Genomic DNA, 11,257 nt, shown 5'->3' with positions numbered 1-11,257 from the left:
CAGAGAGTGTTATTGCACACACACACACACACACACACACACACAAACTGAAGAACTTGTACTGGTGTGTTAACTATATTTAGCTCCAATCTGGTTCTATTGTCTTGAATCTGGACTATAACTCAGCATGTTGAGCAGTTACAGAATGTCGGAACAAATCTCTTTTCAAATAGACGCATTGAAAATCAGATTTTTGGTTCCTATTTCCTGATGTTGTTAACAAATGATTTGATTACCTAACCGTGTTGCTATTTAGCATTATATCTTCAATTGAAGGAGCTTGAGTGAGACTGTAGGTGCGTGTAGGTGTGTGTAGGTGTGTGTAGGTGTGTGTAGGTGTGTGTGTAGGTGTGTGTTGGTGTGTGTTGGTGTGTGTAGGTGTGTGTAGGTGTGTGTTGGTGTGTGTTGGTGTGTGTAGGTGTGTGTTGGTGTGTGTTGGTGTGTGTAGGTGTGTGTAGGTGTGTGTAGGTGAGTGTAGGTGCGTGTAGGTGTGTGTAGGTGTGTGTAGGTGTGTGTTGGTGTGTGTTGGTGTGTGTAGGTGTGTGTAGGTGTGTGTTGGTGTGTGTTGGTGTGTGTAGGTGTGTGTTGGTGTGTGTTGGTGTGTGTAGGTGTGTGTAGGTGTGTGTAGGTGTTTGTAGGTGTGTGTAGGTGTGTGTTGGTGTGTGTAGGTGTGTGTGTAGGTGCGTGTAGGTGTTTGTAGGTGTGTGTGTTGGTGTGTAGGTGTGTGTAGGTGTTTGTAGGTGTGTGTTGGTGTGTGTAGGTGTGTGTAGGTGTGTGTTGGTGTGTGTAGGTGTGTGTAGGTGTGTGTAGGTGTGTGTGTAGGTGTGTGTAGGTGCGTTCGTTATTAAAGGTCCCATATTATGCTAAATGCACTTTTTAAATGTGTTCCAACATATCCATGCGTCCACGGTGTGCCTAGAGACTGCCAAAATATAAAAAAAAATAACAATCTCTCCTTTTCTCACTCTCCCCTTTTCTGAAACCCCCACCCCTCCCCCCCAATATACTCCAGTCAGAATTCTCCCAGTTTCTGACCTCACAAACTGGAAAGCCAGAAGCTTCCACTGTGCAGCCCACACCCCTATTTCTTATTGGTCCACGGCCCCGACAGACAGAGAGCGAGGCGTATCTGGCTTCGCTTCCGGACAGGGGGTGGGGGCAGCTCAAAGATTGTATATTTACGAGGGGAGCTGCAGCTCTTTTTAAAAAATAGGCCATTGTGAGATTAGCTGAACATCAGCATAGTACAATAAATTATCTGAAAGTTTTTTTCAGCAAACAATTAAAGAAAAACGTATTAGGGACCACTAAGACCATATAATATGGTGTATAATAGAACCGAAAAGTGTATAATATGGGAGCTTTAAAGCCTCTGTACCTTGTAAATTGTATATTCTGTATTGTTGCTGCTTTCTTTCTATTTTACTTGTATATTGCATATTTATATATTTCTTTCTTGGCATTCAGTCTGTGGAAAACAAAGAAAGAATGTGATTGTATGACTGAGAACATGTTTCTTATTTGTGCATATGACAATACACACTTTGAATCTTGCACCTGGTCTAATTAATGGCATGCCCATGTAAAGCACTTTGAATGGCCTTGTGTCTGAATTGTGCTATAGAAATAAACTTGCCTTGCCTGTATGCATCCCTACTTTCATCTGGCTTTAGGGACAGTCCAAAAATATTCAAATATGTCAAGCGAAAAAACAAAGAGATTAGCCTCATGGTTCACAGTTTGGGTCAAACCAGAAACATGGTGTGGAGTGTTATGTAACATCAAAGTGGACACACACACATGGGCCACTGGAGCGGTGACTGAAAACCATATGGGACAGATGCCACTGCACCTCTGATCAAAGTGTGTGTGTGTGTGTGTGCGTGTGCATGCGTGCGTGCGTGCGTGTGTGTGTGCGTGCGTGCGTGCGTGCGTGCGTGCGTGTCAGTAACTAGAGAGGAATAGATAATATACTTTAAGTCTATTTGGGAAAGTTCAATTCATAGCATTTTCGGTTCAAGGTTACCAAGGGTTGAAAAAGCAGTAAGAATACATGTTCAGCAATCCGAGAAACCACCCTTACGAAATATTACAATGAATTTTCACATCCTCAATTGAGAAATTACTAATGAAATACTGCTGAGTCCACATTTGGTCAGTTAGTAATGATTCTGTAAACACACACACACTCACACACATACACACACACACACACACACACATACACACACACACACACACACACACACACACACACGCACACACACACATACACACAAACAGAGAATGAGGAAGAGAGAGCGTCAAAGGGAAAGTTCAATTGAAATACTAAGTAAAGTAGCAGTGACGTCAAAGATTAATTTAAAGCAGCTCCGTGCCCCCGATCGATCAGACAGAGAGACAGACAGACAGACAGAGAGAGAGGAGTGACAGAGGCAGCTCTCCTATCAATGCTATTTCTCCATCCAGAATGAGTATCAACCACGTCCTGTTCGTTTGCTTCCTATCAGGTGAGGCCCTGATTACCTGTCTGTCTATTTACCGCTGCAGCACACACTGTGGTGGAGCGGCTAAGTGCTTATTTTCATCAGAATCTTTCAGTTGATGATACAAGCGTGAACATTGGCATGAGCAGTCTCCATGGGTCACTGGGGGCAATTTATTCACAATAGGAAAATTGATTTTTAAATGTTTCTATTTCAGCATTAGTTGTTGTTGATGGTAACAGTGTACTCATTTCTGTCCTCGTATGGAAAGAAAAATTGTCCGAGACATTTGAAATTGTGAATTTGAAAATTTCTTGTGGAAATACAGGGGAGAACGGGGTTATATGTCACACGGGTTGGTTGTCACAATCGTTATATCTCGGAACCAGAAGGCCCTGTCTGTGAAATTTTGGTATGTAAATATACAGAATTGGGATCAGAGGTCACCTACATAGTCTTCCTTGGAGTTAGACTGCTGAATTTGAGGTGAGAGGACTGTTTGTGTTTTTCATGTCAAATTGAAAATATTTAGCTCCTCAGTATTTTTCTTCTATGCTTTTACACAATGGGTTTATGACAAAACACTTGTTACCCTAAAAAAGTGTGAAGGGTAAGCTATAGTTTAGATTGTTGTTAGCAAGCTAATTTGTAGTCAGATGGTTGTTGGCCTTGATGCTAACAAGAACTTCAAGCTGGGGTTGGTCGTCACATTTTTTGGGGGGTTGGTTGTCACATGTTATCCAAAGGCTGCAGCCAGAAAACAAACCTAATAACGAAAGAAATTGTCAAGCTGTATCCTCACTGACACCCCAGAGAAGGAAAGAATAGAGCAGGAAAAGGCAGCTAGCATGCAAAAGAAAAAAGGGCAACAAAATCAAAACAACCCAGCGCATCCCAAACTAGACCAGCTACCAAGGCTACTGCACCCCAGTGCACTCCACCCCAGCTAGAGAAGAAGAAACGGTAAGTTATGTAGGCCTATTTGTCAACTTGACAATGCAATTAAACTTTAAAATGTAGTTCTGCTTTCATGCCTTCTTTTTAAGATTATTCCCATTAAGATAACATTGTGACAAACAACCACATAGTGTGTGACAACAGACCCCTTGATGGGGTTGGTTGTCACAATGTGTAAGGGTGTCTTTGATGATTAATTTCTTCTTTATTACAATAAGTTAGAAAAAGTGAGGGGTTCACATTTCAAGCCAACACCTTAAACTTCAATTTTATCTAGGAATGACTGTTGAAAAATTTTTAGGTGATGAGCAATTCTCACTAGAGTAAAAAGTGTGCCTACTATCCCCGGTCTCCCCTTTCTAATGGGTTTATTCATTAAAACTTTTTTTTTTTTTTTTCTTGTCAAGTGACCCATGGAGACTGCTCATGCCAATGTTCCCGCTTGTATCACAAATTGAAAGACTGTAGCACTTATTTGCTCCACTACTGCCTTTGGACATGATCCAAATGTTTGATATGTTTTTCGGGTGTCCTGTTGTTCGCTGATGTAAGTTTATTCTACAGCTTTTCGACAATTCAGTCCTAGTTGTATTTCTAAAATGTGACCGCATGTTTTAGAGTCAGTAAATGCTACAGAATGGAATGACCATCAGTTTTTTTCTCTGTTCATGTTTTCAACAGCACTGTGCGGTGGAAACCCTGGACAAAGCCTCAACATTTACACCATAGCCGAGGGAGACACTGGTACAATTAATATCCACTTGGCTCGGTCTGGAAACATGAAGTTCTTCTGTAAGGACAAATGCAAGGCAGACGATATTCTCATTAAAACCGATGGCATCAGTTCCCTGAGTGGCAGATACAGCATCAAATACAAAAATGAATCTTCTACCAGAGGAATTTTGTCGGTGACCATCACAAATGCGACCAGGTCTGAAACGGGCCGGTACAGGTGTGGTCTGGGCACAGGTTCGATCCTAGAATCATTCTCAGACTTTGAGGTCAGAGTATCGGACGGTAAGTTTTTTTTTGTTTTAAATGTATTTAACCTTTATTTTTCCAGATAAAACATTATGAACAGTTTCTTATTTACAATATTGATCTGGTCCAAGAGGCCCCCCCCCAGGAATAAAGGTACAAATAACAAATACACAAGCGTAACTCACTTAGACAAATATACAACAGATATACAAATGCACAGCCTATGTACAGAAAGAAAATAGAAAACACAAATGCACTATAACTAGTCTCTACTATAAGTAGTTTAACCGCATAATTGAGTGAATATTTATAATATATTTAAAGATGTTAGTTATTTATGATGTATGGTTTCTCATTTTATTGATGATGGTTCTTATTATTACCCATAGAGCATTTTACTGATCGATCGATCGATCGACTTCCTTGTCCTTGTCAGTATTATCAGATTGTTTTCAGGGCCTGAATGGCAGGTAATTGACTACAATACGAATTGCTCCCGATAGTTATCTTGCACCCTGCGTGGTAGCTGCTGCTATCAGTGTATGAATGTGTGTGTGATTGGGTGAATGTGTACAAAACAATGTAAAGCGCTTTGAGTCTGTGAAAAACCAGGGAAAAGCGCTATATAAGTGGAGTCCATTTACCATTTACCATTTACAAGTAACTAAGATTTTGTTTTCTTTTCTACAGCACGGTGGGATGGATACTCTGGTGTTATTCACACATACACTGAAGGAGAAAATGTGACATATCCATGCGCCTACACTGTCTACGGAAAGCAGAAGTTTTTGTGTAAAGGAGAGTGTAAAAAAGAGGAAGACATCCTCATTGAAACTGATCAGAACAGAGGACAGAATGGCAGATACGGCATTGAGTATAGAGAAGGATCCCTATTTGGACTGTATGTGACCATCACACAGGCCACCACGGCGGACACAGGATGGTACAAGTGTGGTTACGGCAGAGCTCTGTCTCCAGATTCCTATCGCAAACAGCCTATTATTATTGTAGATGGTGGGTAGTTGTTCTATTTGAGTACGTACTGTATAAGTATTGTAAAATCATGTGAAATAAACTCCGATATGCTCTGGAATTAAGGTAGTACCACTTTAAGCTCAGTAAATATCTGTCTGTCTGTCTGTCTGTCTCTCTGTCTGTCTGACCTATCATTGAGTTTTCCTGCTCCAACCTTTTCCACTTTCTGTCTCATCAGCCTCCACCCGACCAACACCAACACAGACCGTAATGTCCAGTTCACCTCCATCAAATCTGCATGAAGTCACAGGTTAGACATAATATGTGTTTCTGTCTGTCCGTCCGTCCATCCATCCATCCATCCATCCATCCATCTATCTCTCTATCCATCCATCCATCAATCCATCCATCCATCTAGCCATCCATCCATCTATTCATCCATCCATCTATCCATCCGTTTCATTGAGTTCTCTCCAACCTTTTCCACTTTCTGTCAGCCTTCACCCCACCAACAACGCAGCCCTTCATCTCCAGTTCCCCTCCATCATCTCTGCATGAAGCCACAGACCAGCTCACAGGTTAGAAATACTACTTCACTTATTTATACATCTCTTCTTTACATTAGTGAGAGTATGATGAAGTTAACATGATGTAAAGTCTGTCCAGTTTAATAAATAAAATCAGATTTTTTGCAATTCTTTTTTTTGGAAACAGTATTTATCTCATACAAGATAACACATTTTCGGAATCTCCCTTGCTTTTTGACCCTATGTACACCCCAAGCCCCAATCACAGCGAGTTCTACCAGCATCCAATGCGGAAGTGACAAAAATTGTAGTTCACCGACTGGCCACTATTGGCAGGTTTCAAAAGAGCAATTTCTCATTGACTCCCATGTTAAATATGCCGCTTTCACAGCATTATTAAACCTATTTAAGGCCTGGTACAAAAAAATAATCTTGTCTGTATGCTTAGTTCATATCTCAATGCCAGCACTGAGGGGGGTGAATTGTTTACCCCTTATGCCTCTCTCTCTCTATCTGTTCCTTCCCAGTCCCCTGCCATGGTTACCTCTGGCTTCTGGTTGTGTGTGTGTTGTCCGTTGGTGGGTCACTGCTGGTCATTACCCTGCTGATTCTCTACATCTGGAAGAAAAAGAGGAACTCAACTCTAAACATCAGCAAGTTCGAGGTGACTTTCTGTAACCCTGAATGTCTGTGTTCACAAAGCAGTAAAAGGGGAATTTACAACTTTAATGCAGATTAAAAATAGCTATAAGGAACTTTTAAATTTTCATTTTCATTTTTTCATTTAACTTTTATTTATCCTCGAGAGACCAATTGAGGGGTGACCCTCATTTTCAATGACGTCGAGTCAAAACAACAATACAAACAAAATATTCAATGCAAAAACATCAAATACACAACAAGTGAAGAGAAGAAAAAACAAAACGATTGAAACATTTACAGAGTGGGGAAGAGTGGCAGCAATTAAAAGGCATAAAGTACAATATAGTCTAATTAAAACAGTTACAAGTAGAGTTTGGCAGATCCAACATATTCTGTTTAAATTGGCCAAAGGATATGAATGTATTTAGTTTAATTTTTAGCTGTAAGTTGTTCCAGGAGTCGGGGACACTGAAGCTAAAAGCTGTCTTTCCCAGCTCAGACCGGGCTTGTGGGACATAAAGCATAAGCATGTCAGTGGAGCGGGTCTGATAAAGCCCATCTGAAACAAGCAGCATTTCTGTTAAATAACGAGGAAGCTTCCCAGTCAAGGCTTTGTAAATAAAAACATGCCAATGTGCATCACATTCATCATTCAAATATTTCTGAAACAGTCTCATTTTTCCTCTGATGAGCTTAAATGTCATGTAACAGCAAACGAGACCATCGGTGCACAGAATGCTATTATTATATAGTTTTTCTTAATGCCTTTGTCATGGTTACACGCTCACCCAGGAACAACAGCTGGCGTAATAAGAACTCTATCGCTTTTCATTTTCGTTAATAAAACAATTGCAATGGCTGCTTGTATACTATAGTTGTGATGTATTTTCTTTTCACCATGGTAAAACTATTGACCTTATTTTTATTTTTATTTTTTTTCTTCACAGTTCCCTGTTACCTATAAGGAATTGGATCAAGCCTCCACATGTGAGGACTTGTGCAGAGACTAGGAACAAAAACCTACTAACACTCTCACAAAATCACAGATTAGACTTAGGCTGTGTTGTAAAAGCCCTACTAACGTCCTCCCTCCTACATACTAAACATGTATATACTGCATACTGTCTACTTAACGATCGATTGTGTATGCGAGGTTCGTCGGTCCGTTTACACTGAATTATACAGAAGCAATAAAGAATTAAAAAAAATCCTTCTGTGTCATTTCCGTGTGTGTGTGTGTGTGTGTGTGTGTGTGTGTGTGTGTGTGTGTGCGTGTGTGTGTGTGTGGGGGGGGCTTTTTTTAAAGTGAGATCCCAAGAGCACCTGTGCAGACATGTTGGATAGTTAATTAGGCATGAAACACACACACAGACACACACACACACGCACACACAGGCACACACACACACACACACACACACACACACACACAGGGTCTAGAGATCAATGCCTGTTCAATGGCAACAGGCCAGTATGAGGGAATATCAAAAGGTGTTTTCTGTTCACCTGAATTAGCATTACATCGTGCACCACAGCTGTTACTGAAAAACGTAAAATAAAGAGAATGAAAAGATACATTTGGATTTATCAAAAACATATTTCGTCATCAAACAAAGGTCGATGGATGCTCTGAGTGTTCACTTGGGCTCACCTTTAATAGACTGAGGTGAGATTGAGGTTTAGTAAAATAGACATTTAAATGTGCATTTTAGACCTTTTATATATAGTAAAAGGATGTTATTGAGGCAAAATAGCAAAAAATCTCAGTGCTCGAAAACACTGCTTTTGCCCGCTGTAAAATGTCTACTAAAATGTTTACTAGTGTGATGTCACACTGGTCAAATGCAGGGTTAGACAGTGAGACCATAAAACACTCTTTCTTCCTTTTCTCAGGCTAGGATCAACCAATTTCTAAAATATTTGCACATTTATACAACATAGGATCTCAGAGTTCAATACACCTTCATATTTCCAACCGGTGAAGTAGGTCTTTCAATGTCCTGCTGTCTGTCTTTTTACTTAGCAGTCTCTCCTCTCCATACGAAGTAACACTATCCTGTGTGTGCGCTGGGATTTCTGTTTGCCAGTAACTGCATGTACCTTCTGCTTTTCACACTATACATCTCCAGGGGGAGAGTGACTCATAGCGCAAGTGAAGACATTTTTTTATTATTTTTTTCAATACTCTTCTAACTTCTAAAGCACTTACATGAACATGACCTTTCCAGAATCGTTCGTAGCACTATATTCTAAAGGTTATTGCAAAAGGATTTGTTCTTATGTTGTTCATTGTCTGATTTAGGAGACATTCTGTTCTTAAAAAAAACATGCAAAAAGGCTGAATCCACAATCTGTTCTGTAAACACCTTGGACTCTCATATGTTGTAAAAATGAACACACACACACACACACACACACACACACACACACACACACACACACACACACACACACAAACACACACAGGAGGAAAAACACAAGCTTATTCATCACTGTTAAATTGCCTTATCGAATGACCAGCGGCATTTAACTGGGCTATTAACTATTAATTGACTGTTAATTGTCATTAAAGTCGCTGCCAAAAATAAATGCCATGATTAATGGGACACAACCACAGCTCAATACATCTTCCTGTATGACATTTTCTCTTTGCTGTCAGTGTGTATGTGTGGGATACGCCACAGCATTTTGTCAGTATTTTACATGCACATGTTAAAGGGATAGTTCAGTATATTTGAAGTGGGTTTGTATGAGCTACTTATGCATTGTTTTTATTTTTTGAAAGATAATTTTTTGGCATTTTCAAGCTTGATTTGACAGTACAGAGTTGAAATGGGGAGACAGAGAGAGAGAGAGAGAGAGGGGGGATGACATGCAGTAAAGGTCCACAGGTCAGATTTGAACCCGCGACCACTGCAACGAAGGCCAGAGCCAATATGGTACGCGCTCTATCCACTACGCCACCCAAGCGCCCCACACTTGTGCATTGATAGTCCCATACTTGTGCATAAAATGTTCATTCTACTCAAACATATGATTATGAATAGTCAAACGAGAGACACTGAACATTTGGAGTGGTCTCTTTATTTTTTCCAGAGCTGTATAAATGCTGACCTCAAAAGTAAACATCTGTTCAATTGTAAGCTATAAGTGTAGGATTACATTTTCACTGCTTCATTGCTGGTATGGTATAATAAAGGCCAGGGGCAGGTAAGGACACATACACTATACTGCTAACACACACCAGTCTTCCATTGCTCCTTTGTGGAAGATTTGTGTCTCTCTCCGCTTGGCCTCACAAACCTCTCCCCACCTCTGCCACGCGGGCTTTCACCTTCCGCTATACTGCAGGAGATTAAGAGTCTCCAAGGAGCACTATGGCAAATTAAACATCTTCTCTTCTCTCTCTCTTTCTCTCTCTCTCTCTGTCTTTCTCTCTCTTTCCCTCTCTGTCTCTCTCTCTATATGTGTCTGTCTCACTCTCTCTCCCTCTCCCCCTCTCTCTCTCTCCTCATCTCTCTCCCCCCTCTCCCCCTCTCCTCATCTCTCTCCCCCCTCACTCTCTCTCTCCCCCCTCTCGCTCTCTCCCCCTCTCTCCCCCATCTCTCTCTCTCTCTCATTCTCTCAGACTCCCCACTCGTCTGACCGCTGATTGCTTTTTCCTCTCCTCTACAAATCCCTCTCTTTCTTTCTTTCTTTCAACACAAAACAAAAACCGTCCGTGTTTGTTCTGTTGGCTCGACTGCTACACACAAAGAAATGCAGGTTCAGGCTGGGATTAATAGCCAAGAATTCTATACATTCCACAAAAATAGAATTCTACCATTAACCTTTGGTCTAAACATTGTCCTGCATGGAGACAGAAATATTGGTTGTTTATTTTGTTTCATCTTTTATTTATGTGTCCGTTTTTCAAGATGTGTGTTTATGTTGCAAAAGGAAAAAAAAATCCATAAAAAAAGTAATAAAAAAAAAGAAACCCTGCAAGAATGTAGAACATTGCATTCACAATACTTGACGTTCAGTTGTGTTTTTGCTACATACTGTATATATTTTCTCTGTGTTTAACATAACGGTGAATGGTGCAGGTTCTGGTTCTGGTCTGATAGCAATAGCTCCGGTTAGCATGAAGACTCGGTATAGGCAACTTGTGGGATTCTCCTCACGGTACTTTTGTTACACATTGACCATATCAAGCCAGGTCTCTACGGCAATATATCTATTAAGCATACATGCGGACATAGATAGTAAATAATATGGATGTAGCATCCGGGCTGACCTCAGTTATTCACACGGCATCCAATAATCCTGGTTTGTGCGCGTCGCCATCTTGTGAGATTTTTACTCCGCCTCACTCCTCTTGCCGAAAAGGGGAATCGACGTCACGTCGGGGGGAGGGAGATAGCTGACGTATACCTCTGAGGCAAAGTGAGGGACAACGGGCGGAGAGCTGTCACTCAAGAGATCGCGCCAATACATTTTAACCTCCAAAAGAATAAAAACTAGCGTGGGCCAAAAAAATTCACCACCCTCAGTGTTGTCATGGAGATATGACCTAAACATACAGACTAGAATGGTTTTGTGGCCCAGGCTGTGAATAGGTTTAATAAGACTTTGAAAACGGCCTATCTAACAAGTGAGTCAAAGAAAAACTGGGGTGGTAGGATGGCCTAGACCAGTAACCATGAG

The 11,257-nt window shown here is 40.8% G+C and overlaps 1 protein-coding gene across 1 annotated transcript; it reads left to right on the top strand.

Annotated features, from left to right (window-relative positions):
* The first annotated feature begins 2,413 nt into the window (after positions 1-2,413).
* On the top strand, positions 2,414-7,700 carry LOC307257189 (polymeric immunoglobulin receptor-like). The gene is made up of 7 exons (XM_080036340.1): positions 2,414-2,510; positions 4,125-4,460; positions 5,115-5,438; positions 5,638-5,709; positions 5,897-5,977; positions 6,454-6,590; positions 7,516-7,700. The coding sequence occupies exons 1-7, from the start codon at positions 2,471-2,473 to the stop codon at positions 7,576-7,578; spliced, it is 1,053 nt and encodes a 350-aa protein (XP_079892466.1). The 5' UTR covers positions 2,414-2,470; the 3' UTR covers positions 7,579-7,700.
* Positions 7,701-11,257: the final 3,557 nt, after the last annotated feature.

This window comes from Ammodytes marinus, assembly GCF_949987685.1.
Source record: "Ammodytes marinus genome assembly, chromosome: 11".
In the NCBI taxonomy this organism is placed as follows: domain Eukaryota; kingdom Metazoa; phylum Chordata; class Actinopteri; order Uranoscopiformes; family Ammodytidae; genus Ammodytes; species Ammodytes marinus.
The sequence above is the reverse complement of the archived record's forward strand: the minus strand, read 5'-3'. Positions and strand labels throughout refer to the sequence as shown.

What these genes read in the sequence shown, in the direction of transcription:
- LOC307257189 (XM_080036340.1), top strand. Translation starts at nt 2,471, where the DNA reads ATGAGTATCAACCACGTCCTGTTCGTTTGCTTCCTATCAG. An exon ending in GTTCGTTTGCTTCCTATCAG is followed by an intron (nt 2,511 to 4,124) that starts GTGAGGCCCTGA and finishes TGTTTTCAACAG; the next exon opens with CACTGTGCGGTGGAAACCCT. An exon ending in AAATCTGCATGAAGTCACAG is followed by an intron (nt 5,710 to 5,896) that starts GTTAGACATAAT and finishes ACTTTCTGTCAG; the next exon opens with CCTTCACCCCACCAACAACG.